We start from the raw sequence: 17003 nt of genomic DNA, 5'->3' as shown, positions 1-17003 counted from the left end.
CTGTTGTCAGGTAGGCGTCATAGTTGTAAGCACTGCGTAAAGTTCCTGTGCCGTCTACATCTGCGTAATTTGGAGGCAGATAAGCGCTGGGGATGGCCACTGCTCCGTCAAACAACAGTCTGGGCTTTCTCCTGCGACAAAACCTCACACCCAGGATGATGATGATGAAGGTCAGGAAAAACGTAGACACACACACCAGCGCGATGATCAGGTAAGAGGTCAGTTTGGAGTTCTTCTCGTCATAAGAAATGTCCTTCAGTTCTGGCACCTCAGCCAAGTTATCAGAAATCAGTAAATACATGGAGCAGGTGGCAGACAGAGAGGGCTGTCCGTTATCTTTCACTGCCACAATAAGGTTCTGTTTCATGCTGTCAGATTCGGAAATGTCCCGCTGGGTCCTGATCTCTCCGCTGTGGACACCAATAGTGAAAAGTCCTGGATCACTGGACTTCACGATGTGATAGGACAGCCAGGCGTTCTGCCCGGAGTCCGCGTCCACAGCTATCACTTTGGACACCAGAGAGCCTCCGTGGGCAGCTTTGGGGACCAGCTCGGTCATGAACGAGTTGCCCTCCGGCCCGGGGTACAGGATCTGAGGAGAGTTGTCGTTCACATCCGATATGAACACACTCACGGTCACGTTGCTGCTCAGAGGAGGAGAGCCGTTGTCTCTGGCCATCACGTGCACTTTGAAGCTCCTCAACTGTTCATAATCAAACGACCTCACAGCGTGGATCACCCCCGTGTCTCCGTTCACAGACACATAGGAGGACACCGGGGCTCCGTTCACCTCACCGCCTAACAGAGAATAAATCACTGTACCGTTCTGTCTCCAGTCGGGGTCTCGAGCACTCACCGAACATAAAGTGGAGCCAGGTTTGTTATTCTCACTCACAGATGCGCTGTACGACTGCTCCTCAAACACAGGTGGGTTGTCGTTGATGTCTGCTACAGATAACTGAACACTTTTAGACGACGACAGAGGAGGAGAGCCCTCGTCAGTGGCACTGATTGTAATGTTGTAATCAGACACTACTTCACGGTCCAGCTGTCCTGTGCTCACCAGAGAGTAATAGTTTTTAATAGAAGGAACCAACTTAAAAGGAACATTTTGCTGAATGGAGCAGCGCACCTGTCTGTTAGTCTCAGAGTCTCTGTCCTGCACGTTGATGATGCCCACCTCTGTACCAGGTGACACGTTCTCGGGTATGGGATTGGTCAGAGATTTTATAGATATCACTGGAGCATTATCATTTACATCAGTTATATCAATTATCACCTTAGACTCTGATGAGAGACCATATCCATCCTTAGCCTCAACAAACACTTCATATTTTTGTCCGCCTTCATAATCGATGCTTCCTGCTACACTGATCTCTCCAGTTTTCTCATCCAGTGAAAAAAGCTTACCTGACCTGTCAGAGATTCGACTAAACTCATATGTTACCTCTCCATTTACACCTTCGTCTGCGTCTGATGCAGTCACGGTGATAACTGGAGTATTGATGGCTGAGTTTTCTGCTATCGTCGCAGTATAAACGCTCTCAGTGAACACTGGGGCGTTATCATTAGCATCAAGTACAATGACGTGTATGACCACAGTCCCGGATCTCTGAGGAGAGCCTCCATCCACAGCTGTGAGCAATAATTTCATTTCCTGCTGCTCCTCTCGGTCTAACTCTTTATCCAAAACCAACTCGCCATATTTCCTACCGGCACTTGTTGTCTGAATACTGAACACAAAGTGAGGATTGTGTTGCAAAATGTAGCTCTGGACTGAGTTCTTGCCTATGTCTGCATCATGTGCTGCGTTGATGCGGTACTTGGCTCCCTTGGCAGCAGATTCTCCAATTTCAAGCTTTATCAAATCCTTCGGGAAAATTGGTGAATTGTCGTTCACATCCTGCACCTGCAGAGACAACCGGTGTAACTCCAATGGATTTTCTAGAAGCAAGTCGAATTTCAGAACACACGAAGGCTTTTCTCCACAATGCTCCTCTCGGTCAATCCTTTCAGACACGAACAAATCTCCGCTTTGAAGGTTAACTCCGCAGTACTGTTTATCGTTTCCCTCCATGTCAACACGAGCTTTACGAGCAGACAGTCTGCCCACCTCCAGGCCGAGGTCCTTGGCAATATTTCCAATGACAGATCCGCGCTTCAGCTCCTCCTGGACAGAATAGCTCAGGTCTCCGTGTGCGTAATGCTCCACGACCAAGAAAAGGACAAAGCAGAAGCTCCGAAGACCAATCCGTTTATCCATCATATCCACTTGGAGAACAAATAAATAATATGATCATGAGTCTTCACGGTAAAATAGTTTTTTGTTCAATAGATGTGCTCTCTAAAGATATGCCGTCGGTATTGAGGGCTACAAAGGAACACAGGGCTGGTCGGTAGAAATAAGGGTGGTGTGCAAAGCAGCCAGAACATCTGACTCCAAAGCTGGTCAATAGTGACACCGTGAGTACAAATAAAAAACAGCAGTTTAATCCAAATCCACCAATCGTTTTGTTTTCCTTTTCATGGGTAAGACAACAGATTTATCATCTAATAAACTGCTCCCAGTTAGTTTTGTCCATTAACTTGAGTTTGAGGCCGGATTTTTTTTCAGTAACATTAAATGAAATCACTCTTTAAGTGGATAGAGCGGGAAATGTACAGAAAACTTTTCACAATCAAAGATTGCTCTGATTTTTTTCAATGTCTGACATGTTACTGGTCACTTCAGCCTCTTTTTAATGGTCAACCTTTGTTGAAATAAGCTTCCAAACAAGTGCAAATTTTGTCTCATTATCTAACTCTCTTAAAAGGTCCTGAAGAGACAAAAGAAAATTTCTTTAAGAAATATGTTGGACTTTAGCTTGAACATTTTTACATATATACTGTTGTACTGTTGTTTGTCAACACATATTTCATATTGCAGGAAGAAAACTTCCTCAAGAGAACATTTAGTTTGTGACTTTCTGAAAGATTTCCATCAGTGAATACAAATTTTTGATTCTCACCATGTTTAGTAAACAAAAAAAACAATGCAGCCAAGCAGGCAAATTAATGCTCAAAACAACCAAGAACTGTTAAATTTAGAAATGAAATGACCAAAAACTTCAGTTGACAGTGTCGGCACTTATATATCAGTAAAAAATGTTCAACTTTAAAATCAAACATCTCTTTATATCAGGATGAACAATAGGAAAGTCTATCTTGGTGGGATGAAGTTGCATGCCAAGCTTGAGTTCAGAGGAAATAATTTCTACTTTATCGTGATGATCTTCTCAAGAAAGATATGCTCATTTCCTGTACTGTATATGACTTTAAATTAATCAATTTAGAATGTTTGAAAGGGTACAACACAAACATAAATGTTTTTCTAGTTGCAAAAGAACAAAATAAAGACAGATCGAATGTATCAAAGAAAGGGGAAAAAGGGAGGGAAAAAACGCTGACTTTCAGCACCAAGGACAGGGACACTGCAACCAAGAATCAACTCAACGCTGAAACAAATGCAGACTCAGTCAGGAAACATGACACTAAATAAAACAGCAGTAAAGTTGCACTCATTGAAGTGTACTCTGGAATTACACTATACTAAATGTAAATAAAAAACTGCAAACCTTAAGCTCAGGGTGTAAAGTCGAGGACATACAAATCTCTCTTATGAAAGACCTGAGGCGTATAGCCTTTCAAAGTCAGATTCATGGAGTTAAAAAAGTATATTCTGCTCAGATTAAAGGAAAATTGTGACGATAAAAATCTTACATCTCATGCATGCAGCATTAAAGTGTGGAGACAGACACTAGACTGAAAGGAACCACTGGACTCTCTGAAAGCAGGGAAAAATGACTTAAACATTTCAAACATTTACATACATTCCGCCAGACTCAAATTATAGAGAACCACACCAGGAAATGTAATTAAGAAATTACACTTTCATAGAAGATAATGGTAGGGAAAAGCAAGGTCTTGCACATGACTTCCCAAGCCAACAATCTTTTGTACTAAGTTAATGGAATTTTCAAAGTATCTTTTTCAAAAAGACCATCAAGTTTGTGCGTTTCCTCAAATATCGTAAAATCAAGTTTGCCTTTTGTTACATTCTCTATCGAGGTAAAAACATAGAACTGAGAGACCAAACTAAGGATGGAGCTGAAATTGACAGGTGGTCCTACCTCAGGAGAGTCATCACATTCTCCAAACACGTCAGCAAAGTCTGATGGACTTTTCCTCAGAGTCTGGTCAGCGGGCAGTGTGTTGTCATTGTAAGATGACACAAACTTGAAGTCACTGGTTCGAGACCCTGTTGTTAGGTAGGCGTCATAGTTGTAAGCACTGCGTAAAGTTCCTGTGCCGTCTACATCTGCGTAATTTGGAGGCAGATAAGCGCTGGGGATGGCCACTGCTCCGTCAAACAGCAGTCTGGGCTTTCTCCTGCGACAAAACCTCACACCCAGGATGATGATGATGAAGGTCAGGAAAAACGTAGACACACACACCAGCGCGATGATCAGGTAAGAGGTCAGTTTGGAGTTCTTCTCGTCATAAGAAATGTCCTTCAGTTCTGGCACCTCAGCCAAGTTATCAGAAATCAGTAAATACATGGAGCAGGTGGCAGACAGAGAGGGCTGTCCGTTATCTTTCACTGCCACAATAAGGTTCTGTTTCATGCTGTCAGATTCGGAAATGTCCCGCTGGGTCCTGATCTCTCCGCTGTGGACACCAATAGTGAAAAGTCCCGGATCACTGGACTTCACGATGTGATAGGACAGCCAGGCGTTCTGTCCGGAGTCCGCGTCCACCGCTATCACTTTGGACACCAGAGAGCCTCCGTGGGCAGCTTTGGGGACCAGCTCGGTCATGAACGAGTTGCCCTCCGGCCCGGGGTACAGGATCTGAGGAGAGTTGTCGTTCACATCCGATATGAACACACTCACGGTCACGTTGCTGCTCAGAGGAGGAGAGCCGTTGTCTCTGGCCATCACGTGCACTTTGAAGCTCCTCAACTGTTCATAATCAAATGACCTCACAGCGTGGATCACCCCCGTGTCTCCGTTCACAGACACATAGGAGGATACCGGGGCTCCGTTCACCTCACCGCCTAACAGAGAATAAATCACTGTACCGTTCTGTCTCCAGTCGGGGTCTCGAGCACTCACCGAACATAAAGTGGAGCCAGGTTTGTTATTCTCACTCACAGATGCGCTGTACGACTGCTCCTCAAACACAGGTGGGTTGTCGTTGATGTCTGCTACAGATAACTCAACACTTTTAGATGACGACAGAGGAGGAGAGCCCTCGTCAGTGGCACTGATTGTAATGTTGTAATCAGACACTACTTCACGGTCCAGCTGTCCTGTGCTCACCAGAGAATAATAGTTTTTAATAGAAGGAACCAACTTAAAAGGAACATTTTGCTGAATGGAGCAGCGCACCTGCCTGTTAGTCTCAGAGTCTCTGTCCTGCACGTTGATGATGCCCACCTCTGTACCAGGTGACACGTTCTCAGGTATGGGATTGGTCAGAGATTTTATAGATATCACTGGAGCGTTGTCATTTATGTCAGTGACATCAATTACAAGTGTTGCGTATGACGCGAGCCCTAGTCCATCTTTGGCACTTATCTGCATTTCATAAAACTTTTCTTTTTCATAATCAATAGATCCAGCCACTCTCACCTCGCCTGTTTGAGAGTTCAGAGAGAAAACGTTGTGATTTTCGCCTGAAACATGGTCGAACCCATAAGTTATTTCACCATTCACTCCCTCGTCTGCATCAGTTGCACTTACTGTTATCACCAGTGTGTCCAGAGCAGAGTTTTCAGGCAGACTGGCCTTATACACGGACTGACTGAACACTGGTACATTATCATTAGCATCCAGGACAGTGACGTGTATGACAACAGTACCTGATCTCCGAGGAGAGCCTCCATCAAATGCAGTAAGCAATAACTGGAGCTCCTTTTTATCCTCTCGGTCTAACTTTTTTTCCAAAACCAATCCGCTATATTTTCGTCCACCTGCTTTTGTGTTTATCTCTAATTTGAAATGATCATTCTGCTGCAGAGAGTAGCCCTGAACAGCATTTTCTCCGATGTCTCCATCGTGTGCCTCGTCAAGAGGAAATCGTGTCCCCCTCTCCGTTGATTCTCGAATATCAAATTTGAGTGACTCTTCTTTAAACTGAGGTGAATTGTCGTTGATATCTTGAACGCGGATGTTAATACGGTGTACCTCTAATGGATTTTCCAGGACCAGTTCCTGTTTCAGGACACATGATGCTCTTTTAGCACAAAGACCTTCTCTGTCGATCCGTTCTTGAACGATCAAATCTCCGGTGTTGAGATTCACTCCGCAGTACTTCACACTGTTATCCTCTGTATCAATGCGGGCCTTACGAGCAGACAGTCTGCCCGACTCAAGTCCCAGATCCTTCGCGATATTTCCAATAACAGATCCACGTTTCGTCTCCTCCGGTATCGAGTAGCTCACGTCTCCAAAAACGGGGTGGAGGGCGAGGAAAAATACAGCTAGGCCGTGTAGAGCGAACTGGGTGAATCCCATTTTGTTACCAAAAACCAAAAAAAGAATCACGTACAAAGCTGAAATAATGGTAAATAAAGTACACTATATCAACAATGATTCTTCCCTGCCTTATAAAGACGAGAAAACAATCCAAACGGCCCTGCATGAAGCAGTTTTTGTCAGCTGCAGGAGCTGAGACAGGGTTTACAATCGCTGAGACAGAAGGGTGGAGAATGACGTGTCCTCTCGTTTGCTGGTACACACTGACACCATGAGTATTTGTCAGGTATAACAGCTGCATAGAGGGTTCTGTTTCTGCGCGTTATGATATAAAGGAATCATATTTTTAAGAATTTATCATCAAATTATTAAAGAAAATCAGAGAATGAAGAAGCATAGCGGCAGCAAAGCTGAAAAAGGTAAACAACAGCTACAATCGATCGCAACGTTAAGTACAGTTCAGTACCAAGGACAGCGAAACTCACTGGACACTAAAAGGAGGAAGCTCATGTCCAAAGAGAACATAAGGTTGAAACAACAATGAACATGCAAAGTAGATAATCATATAACTGTATTAGACAATAGTATCAAGAGGGGTTATTGTTGTTTGTAACTTTGTTAACTTCAGATAGGATGTGGGGGAAAGAAGTTACTGTATGATGGAAGAGATGCTCCGTCTGACTGGTATTAGTGAGTTTATCATGAGGAGAAAACGGATGTAACACAAAAGCTGTGATGTTTCACCGCTATGTTTCAAAGTAAAAACCGTTTTTTTTTATTTGAAAAAGAGAAGCCTGAAAACAACTTTTTTCAGGAATCAATGTCAACACAAATAGACAAAAAAGATCACATGTAAGTCAAACTGTTGAGACTAAACATGAATAAAATTCTGCTGAGAAGATGTATTTAAAAAAGCACAAGACATGCCTCTGTCAATCTGAGAAGGAGGAAAAATTACAGTTTGAATGAGATTCCTGGATAACTGCTGCCCCACATGCAGGAGCAAAGTCAGTTTAATTTTTTTCTAAAGTCTGGTAAAAAGGGAGTAATGTCTGACTGACTGAAAGATGACACACACATAAAACCACTGATCGAAGACCTTGTTGTCCTGCAGGTAGAATAACTGTAAGCACTAGGGTGCTTAAGACACACCACACCATTTTAGAGTGTAAACATAAAGAAAACATGTACTGAAGGTCTGTTTTGTCTTTAAAACAAAACCGATCAAAACAACAACAAAAAAAGGAAACCACCTTTGGGAAAGAGGGAAAAGTCAGAAAACAAAATCAAATAAACAAACAACAAAAACAAATACTTTTCAATTGCTTGCTATGACATGTGCGCTGCAAGAGAGCACAAACCCCAGTGCTTAATAAACCCTTACAAAACCATATCACAACACTACACTCAGAAACTACTACAAATGCTAAATATATCATGTATCAACAGAAATTGTGAAGAATTTCTAAGTACAGCTTAGTAAACTGTCCTAAAACCGATCCATAACCAAAGTTGTACTTACACCAGTGTTCCCCCAACCTTAAGAAAGGGACTAGAATAAATCAATACACTGAAAGAACATCACATTTTAGTGTAAAACATATCTAAATTCCCACTTTGATGAATAAATGTCTAAATTCTTGCTTTTTTGTCTTAATTCTTGCTTGTGTTATGCATCATTTAGGATAAAAGCGTCTGCTCAATGAAACTGCAGAACTGCAAATGAAGGAAGAAAAAAATCTGCAGTCAGTTGAAGCTTAAAACAACTTGAAAGCCTATGATTTTCCAAATAATGACACAACAGGGGCAAACTCTGGACCACAGCCCTTCTGTGTTGCTGCCTCACATTTGATCAGATCACTGCTGCAAAACAAGTCAACAAGCCATTGGGGCTTGGCAAATGTCCCTTCCTCAGGAGAGTTATCACAGTCTATTCAAAAAAAGTAGCATCACATATCTTTTGTTCAAACACATTCTTGTACACATACTTGTTGGGATTTAAATAGGAACACATCCAAGCTTAAAGTTTAGGGAAAATTAATTTTCCTCAAGGACACTAAAAACAAAACAAGATGTGCTTTTGCTTGACCTCTGTTGACATTAGGTGGTTTGTGATATTCTTGACCTGTCCAATACCGAGGCACAAGGGATTTGAAAATTTGCCACATGATCCCACCTCAGAAGAGTCATCACAGTCTCCAAACATGTCAACAAAGTCTGATGGACTCAGTGTTCTGATGGTATGTTACAAGAGACTACAACTGCCTGAAAACTTTAGTTTCCTTGTAGAACTATTCTAAATCACATGCATGGTTGGCCAATTTAAAACAAAAAATGCACTTGAGTTTTGCTGCAGGGGTAGAATTTTCTCTCAGATCATGAAAGAAAATCAGTAAATGAACAACTTTATTTCCAATGTTCTGCATGCTTGAAACCACAGGTCCATGCTCAGTTCAGGGAAAAACAAAGAATCAGCCCATTTCAGTCTGAAGAAGATATTAACTTTGACCTTAAAATAACAGAGCAGTACAGTTCTTCAAACTTTTGAACTAATAACATACCTAATTGATAGCTAGAGTTTAATATAGCAATAGAGGTCAACTTGTATATGATATGTTGCTACATCAGAAGAGTCCTTGAAGTTTCAGATCCCATGAACACTCAGAACCAAACCCCTAAATACCCAGAGACATTAGAGACAAGCTCAAAAAGCTCAAAAAGCTGTAGATTCAGAGCAAAGAAAACCACATAAATTAAAATGCTCTTGAATGTGGCAAATTGAAACAAGATGCTGTAAAAAGAAACAAGTTAGTAATTCAAGATGTAACTTGAAACTGAGAACAAGAAGCAAGATATTTTTCTATCTATACAGGAGACAAATTTTCAGCACCAGGGATAGTGACCAATAGACAGAACATTTCTGATCGTCAATGTCTGCATCAAAAGATAATGGTATGCATCAAGCATTGCAGTTGTCTTAAACTACGGAAAATTGTGCAGGATGTGCAGGAAACTGATCAAAACAAACGAAACTCAAACTATAGCTTTATCCTACCTCAGGAGAGTCATCACAGTCTCCAAACACGTCAGCAAAGTCTGATGGACTTTTCCTCAGAGTCTGGTCAGCAGGCAGTGTGTTGTCATTGTAAGATGACACAAACTTAAAGTCACTGGTTCGAGACCCTGTAGTTAGGTAGGCGTCATAGTTGTAAGCACTGCGTAAAGTTCCTGTGCCGTCTACATCTGCGTAATTTGGAGGCAGATAAGCGCTAGGGATGGCCACTGCTCCGTCAAACAACAGTCTGGGCTTTCTCCTGCGACAAAACCTCACACCCAGGATGATGATGATGAAGGTCAGGAAAAACGTAGACACACACACCAGCGCGATGATCAGGCAAGAGGTCAGTTTGGAGTTCTTCTCGTCATAAGAAATGTCCTTCAGTTCTGGCACCTCAGCCAAGTTATCAGAAATCAGTAAATACATGGAGCAGGTGGCAGACAGAGAGGGCTGTCCGTTATCTTTCACTGCCACAATAAGGTTCTGTTTCATGCTGTCAGATTCGGAAATGTCCCGCTGGGTCCTGATCTCTCCGCTGTGGACACCAATAGTGAAAAGTCCCGGATCACTGGACTTCACGATGTGATAGGACAGCCAGGCGTTCTGTCCGGAGTCCGCGTCCACCGCTATCACTTTGGACACCAGAGAGCCTCCGTGGGCAGCTTTGGGGACCAGCTCGGTCATGAACGAGTTGCCCTCCGGCCCGGGGTACAGGATCTGAGGAGAGTTGTCGTTCACATCCGATATGAACACACTCACGGTCACGTTGCTGCTCAGAGGAGGAGAGCCGTTGTCTCTGGCCATCACGTGCACTTTGAAGCTCCTCAACTGTTCGTAATCAAACGACCTCACAGCGTGGATCACCCCCGTGTCTCCGTTCACAGACACATAGGAGGATACCGGGGCTCCGTTCACCTCACCGCCTAACAGAGAATAAATCACTGTACCGTTCTGTCTCCAGTCGGGGTCTCGAGCACTCACCGAACATAAAGTGGAGCCAGGTTTGTTATTCTCACTCACAGATGCGCTGTACGACTGCTCCTCAAACACAGGTGGGTTGTCGTTGATGTCTGCTACAGATAACTGAACACTTTTAGACGACGACAGAGGAGGAGAGCCCTCGTCAGTGGCACTGATTGTAATGTTGTAATCAGACACTACTTCACGGTCCAGCTGTCCTGTGCTCACCAGAGAATAATAGTTTTTAATAGAAGGAACCAACTTAAAAGGAACATTTTGCTGAATGGAGCAGCGCACCTGTCTGTTCGTCTCAGAGTCTCTGTCCTGCACGTTGATGATGCCCACCTCTGTACCAGGTGACACGTTCTCAGGTATGGGATTGGTCAGAGATTTTATAGATATCACTGGAGCGTTGTCATTTATATCAGTTACATCTATGATTACTTTAGCATACGAGGTCAAGCCCAAGCCATCTTTTGCTGTCACACGCAGTTCAAACGATGATGTCGTTTCAAAATCCACAGCTGTAGTTAGTTTTATTTCCCCTGTCTTGTGATCAATAGTAAATACTGACCTCACATCGTCAGAAATGTGTCCAAAATCATATGTAACTTCTCCATTTAATCCCTCATCTGCATCAGTTGCACTCACTGTCAAAACAACAGTACCCAGTGGAGAGTTTTCAGGCAGACTGGTTTTATAAACGGTCTGGCTAAACACTGGTACATTATCATTAGCATCTAGGACAGTGACGTGTATGACTACAGTACCTGATCTCTGAGGAGAGCCTCCATCTAGAGCTGTAAGGAGCAGATTAATTTCTTTTTGTTTTTCACGGTCGAGCTCTTGGTTGAGAACAAGCTCCACAGAATTTGTCCCAACGCCCAGAATAAAATTATCGTTCTTTTGGAGGCTGTAGGTTTGAACTGCATATTTGCCTACGTCTGCATCATGCGCCTCTTCTATCGGAAAACGAGCTCCCTTATCTGCTGACTCTCTTATGTCTATTTGGATTAATTCTTTATTAAACTGAGGAGAGTTGTCGTTTATATCTTGGACATGCAGATTAATTCGGTGGAGTTCTAAAGGGTTCTCTAACATCAGTTCTTGCTTCAAAACGCAGGATGCTTTGTCCCCACAAAGGCCCTCTCTGTCGATCCTCTCTGCAAGAATAAGATCCCCGTTACGAAGGTTTATATCACAAAAACGTTTGTCGCTCTCTTCGGTGTCAATGCGAGCCTTTCGAGAAGAAAGTCTACTCGTTTCGAGGCCCAAATCCTTGGCGATGTTACCGATTACGGATCCGCGTTTCATTTCCTCCGGGAATGAATAGCTTATATCTCCATTGGTGAATTGCAGAGAAAAGAGCAGCAAACCAACAGTCCAGTATTGTAAAGCAAGAACCGTGTAAGCCATCATGGAAACGAAACAGTTAAGATGTCCCAGTCAGAGTACAGGAAAATACAAAAAAAAAGACTTTAACCTTCATATAAAGCAGACTAAAAACCGAGCCCGTCTGTCACTGGACGATCAACAGCAGCACTTCAGTCCTACTATACGCTGGCAGAGCAGGGTGGATGTCAACACTCATTGTACTACAGATGGTGAACAGCGACATCGTGAGTCTCCCCCTGAGACTGCACACTGCAACAAACAACGAGCCTGTACAGCACGAATTGGATCAACAGTATTAAAACAGCAGAGAGTGTGGTCGTTCAAGAAAAAACATGTTTAGAAAAGGGGCTGAGTCATGTAAGAGACTCAAACCTAGTCTACGCTTGACAACCATCAGCATTATATAGTCAGGTCATCTAATATTAAGCACTGCATCTTACTTAAGAATGAACATGTGACTTCAGAATCGAGAGAGACTGATACCCACACAAACTGCTCAAAGTTACTGATTATATTTTGTCTGGAAAAAAAATGTCTCAAGCTCCAACTGGTGAGAAATGTTTCACACGAAGATAGTCGCAGGAATAACAGACTTACAATTCAAAAGATATGAAGGATGTGATCACACTGATGAGAAACTCTGCACCAACACAACATGCCCCTTTAATGATTGACAACAATAGACGATACTTCACTCAACACCTCTTAGAGGATGCATAAACCTTGTGCAAATATCAAAAAATCACACTAAAGCCTATTTCTTACTCAAAAATCCAACTAAAATGTCAAGGGATCATAAAATGTAAAATGAATCCAGCATTCATGTCAAAAAGTTAAAAGGTGAATCCTTGTCCCGGACAGTCTTACCAACAACTGGACTTCATAGTCACTCAGCAATTATTATGGATTTGTTAATCATGGAGATCGTAGAAACCCAAAATAAATGTTAGGCTACAATAAGGTGGGGTGGCTTCCATACATGACTGACAAAAATCCAGATTCTGGGATGTAAGTGACCATAATGCGATTGACAAAGTGTGGAAAATTCAAAATTGACTGAAATAGAGTGAGATAACCTGTCTTCTAAACTTAGGAGGCTAACACCAGCTTCAACGTTTGCAGATGCTACGATGGGTGACTAACTAGTCTGTGATTACAGAGAGCATGACCATAAACACTGCCTTTTTAAGAATGTAAAAAGTTAAGGATTTGAGAAAAATCAATGTCACAATAAATCTTTGGAAAGACCACTAATTCAGCCACCTAGACCGGTGAGAAAGATTATTAAAATTAAATTTATCACTGATCTGCCGCACTGTGAGCTTTGAGAGAACCTTCAGACAGGTCACCTAAGCTCTGAATTTAAAGGGAATATAACATTGTATCCATTAGACCGGATCTAGCAAGATCAAGCTTCAGCACCAAGGACAGAGATATGTAACTGAGAATGTCCCTCCTCAAGACCAAAAGCACATTCACAGCTCAACTGGCACATATAAGCAAAGACAAACCAGTTGATTTTCACTGACTTATATTGAATCGGTCAGTGTGACAAATGGAAAATGTATAAAGCACAGGATATCTTTAACTGTGGTTTGATATCAAGAACTTCACAGACATAAAAATAATAAAGAAAAATGAAAGAAATATGTAGTCAAAACAGAAAAATCTATGAATGCTTTAAGATTCAAAGGATGAAACCAACTGTAACTTTGTGTTAAAAGACAAGCAAAATACACTTAAACTTGTAAACCCTTCGAAAATGCTCCAGAAAGAAATTCAAGTCAACACAAAGTCCACCAGGGTTTAGTAAAGTTCTTAGCAATGAAGACTAAAACCAGACCAATCAGATGTGCAGCAGGCGTGAGAGAAATTCCCAACTGACCAATAATAAACGAAAACAACAATCAATATCACAAGATAAACATTAGGTAAAAAAATAATTGTTAGGGGAGAACAATTTTAAGATTGAATTCAGGACAGATCAAGATAATAGTTATCCTTCCCTGATAACTCGTTAATAAAACAAAACGTTTTTGCAATATTTTGAATATTTAGTCAAAGTACTGGTGACGTGGGAACCAGGCATGAATACGATGTAGAGGAGATCGGACAACGGCAAGTTCCTACCTCAGGAGAATCATCACAGTCTCCAAACACGTCAGCAAAGTCTGATGGACTTTTCCTCAGAGTCTGGTCAGCAGGCAGTGTGTTGTCATTGTAGGATGACACAAACTTAAAGTCACTGGTTCGAGACCCTGTTGTCAGGTAGGCGTCATAGTTGTAAGCACTGCGTAAAGTTCCTGTGCCGTCTACATCTGCATAATTTGGAGGCAGATAAGCGCTGGGGATGGCCACTGCTCCGTCAAACAACAGTCTGGGCTTTCTCCTGCGACAAAACCTCACACCCAGGATGATGATGATGAAGGTCAGGAAAAACGTAGACACACACACCAGCGCGATGATCAGGTAAGAGGTCAGTTTGGAGTTCTTCTCGTCATAAGAAATGTCCTTCAGTTCTGGCACCTCAGCCAAGTTATCAGAAATCAGTAAATACATGGAGCAGGTGGCAGACAGAGAGGGCTGTCCGTTATCTTTCACTGCCACAATAAGGTTCTGTTTCATGCTGTCAGATTCGGAAATGTCCCGCTGGGTCCTGATCTCTCCGCTGTGGACACCAATAGTGAAAAGTCCCGGATCACTGGACTTCACGATGTGATAGGACAGCCAGGCGTTCTGTCCGGAGTCCGCGTCCACCGCTATCACTTTGGACACCAGAGAGCCTCCGTGGGCAGCTTTGGGGACCAGCTCGGTCATGAACGAGTTGCCCTCCGGCCCGGGGTACAGGATCTGAGGAGAGTTGTCGTTCACATCCGATATGAACACACTCACGGTCACGTTGCTGCTCAGAGGAGGAGAGCCGTTGTCTCTGGCCATCACGTGCACTTTGAAGCTCCTCAACTGTTCATAATCAAATGACCTCACAGCGTGGATCACCCCCGTGTCTCCGTTCACAGACACATAGGAGGATACCGGGGCTCCGTTCACCTCACCGCCTAACAGAGAATAAATCACTGTACCGTTCTGTCTCCAGTCGGGGTCTCGAGCACTCACCGAACATAAAGTGGAGCCAGGTTTGTTATTCTCACTCACAGATGCGCTGTACGACTGCTCCTCAAACACAGGTGGGTTGTCGTTGATGTCTGCTACAGATAACTCAACACTTTTAGATGACGACAGAGGAGGAGAGCCCTCGTCAGTGGCACTGATTGTAATGTTGTAATCAGACACTACTTCACGGTCCAGCTGTCCTGTGCTCACCAGAGAATAATAGTTTTTAATAGAAGGAACCAACTTAAAAGGAACATTTTGCTGAATGGAGCAGCGCACCTGCCTGTTAGTCTCAGAGTCTCTGTCCTGCACGTTGATGATGCCCACCTCTGTACCAGGTGACACGTTCTCAGGTATGGGATTGGTCAGAGATTTTATATAAATCAGAGGAGCATTATCATTTACATCATTTATATCAATTATCACCTTAGACTCTGATGAGAGACCATATCCATCTTTAGCCTCAACAAACACTTCATATTTTTTTCCGTCTTCATAATCGATGCTTCCTGCTACACTGATCACTCCAGTTTTCTCATCTAGTGCAAAAAACTTTTGTGATTTGTCAGAGATTCGACTGAACTCATATGTTACCTCTCCATTTACACCTTCGTCTGCGTCTGATGCAGTCACGGTGATAACTGGAGTATTGATGGCTGAGTTTTCTGCTATCGTTGCAGTGTAAACGCTCTCAGTGAACACTGGGGCGTTATCATTAGCATCAAGTACAATGACGTGTATGACCACAGTCCCGGATCTCTGAGGAGAGCCTCCATCCACAGCTGTGAGCAGTAATTTCATTTCCTGCTGCTCCTCTCGGTCTAACTCTTTATCCAAAACCAACTCGCCATATTTCCTGCCAGCAGTTGTTGTCTGAATACTGAACACAAAGTGAGGATTTTGTTGCAAAACGTAGCTCTGGACTGAGTTCTTGCCTATGTCTGCATCTTGCGCTGCATTGACGCGATACCTGGCTCCTTTCGCAGCTATTTCAGTGATTTCTAGCTTTATCACGTCCTTCGGGAAAATTGGTGCATTGTCGTTCACGTCTTGCACCTGCAGAGACAACCGGTGTAACTCCAATGGATTCTCCAGAAGCAAGTCGAATTTGAGAACACACGAAGGCTTTTCTCCACAATGCTCCTCTCGGTCAATCCTTTCAGACACGAACAAATCTCCGCTTTGAAGGTTAACTCCGCAGTACTGTTTATCGTTTCCCTCCATGTCAACACGAGCTTTACGAGCAGACAGTCTGCCCACCTCCAGGCCGAGGTCCTTGGCAATATTTCCAATTACAGATCCGCGCTTCAGCTCCTCCTGGACAGAATAGCTCAGGTCTCCGTGTGCGAAATGCACCACGACAAAGAAAAGGACAAAGCAGAAGCTCTGAAGAACAATCCGTTTATCCATCATATCCTCTGGGAGAACAAATAAATAATATGATCATGAGTCTTCACGGTAAAATAGTTTTTTGTTAAATAGATGTGCTCTCTAAAGATATGCCGTCGGTATTGAGGGCTACAAAGGAACACAGGGCTGGTCGGTAGAAATAAGGGTGGTGTGCAAAGCAGCCAGAACATCTGACTCCAAAGCTGGTCAATAGTGACACCGTGAGTACAAATAAAACACAGCAGTTTATTTAAAATCCACTAACCGGTTTGTTTTCCTTTTCATGGGTAAGACAACAGATTTATCATCTAATAAACTGCTCCCAATTAGTTTTGTCCATTAACTTCAGTTTGAGGCTGTTTTTTTTCAGTAACACTATATGAAATCACTTCGAAAGTGGAAGTGTGAAATATGTACAGAAAACTTTTCACAATCAAAGATTGCTCTGATTTTTTTTTTCAATGTCTGACATTTTATTGGTCACTTCAGCCTCTTTTTAATGGTCAACCTTTGTTGAAATAAGCTTCCAAACAAGTGCAAATTTTGTCTCATTATCAAACTCTCTTAAAAGG

At 42.8% G+C, this 17003-nt stretch overlaps 2 protein-coding genes across 10 annotated transcripts in view; both read right to left on the bottom strand.

Annotated features, from left to right (window-relative positions):
* LOC141793146 (protocadherin gamma-C5-like) overlaps nucleotides 1-17003 on the bottom strand; it is a 290533-nt gene that overhangs the window by 237156 nt on the left and 36374 nt on the right. Inside the window, exon 1 of one of the 9 annotated variants that reach the window (XM_074673603.1) lies at nucleotides 4170-6703. The exons of 7 other annotated variants lie outside the window; for them this stretch is intronic. In XM_074673603.1, coding sequence (XP_074529704.1) covers nucleotides 4170-6557 — 2388 coding nt within the window. In that variant the 5' untranslated portion in view covers nucleotides 6558-6703. Of the gene's footprint in view, nucleotides 1-4169; nucleotides 6704-17003 lie in introns of those variants that run through there. One more of the 9 variants, XM_074673623.1, reaches the window with a different exon arrangement.
* Nucleotides 9565-12084, bottom strand: LOC141793837 (protocadherin gamma-A11-like). The gene has a single exon (XM_074674706.1). The coding sequence runs from the start codon at nucleotides 11953-11955 to the stop codon at nucleotides 9565-9567; it is 2391 nt and encodes a 796-aa protein (XP_074530807.1). The 5' UTR covers nucleotides 11956-12084.

The sequence above is a fragment of the Halichoeres trimaculatus genome, unplaced genomic scaffold (assembly GCF_033239565.1).
Source record: "Halichoeres trimaculatus isolate MK-OKI-2021-1 unplaced genomic scaffold, fHalTri1.1 fHalTri1_scaffold_7, whole genome shotgun sequence".
Taxonomy (NCBI): Eukaryota; Metazoa; Chordata; class Actinopteri; order Labriformes; family Labridae; genus Halichoeres; species Halichoeres trimaculatus.
This window is presented reverse-complemented; position numbering and strand designations above follow the sequence as displayed.

Bases quoted from the DNA above. Each gene is read 5' to 3' on its own strand.
- LOC141793837 (XM_074674706.1), bottom strand. From the start codon at position 11,955: ATGATGGCTTACACGGTTCTTGCTTTACAATACTGGACTGTTGGTTTG.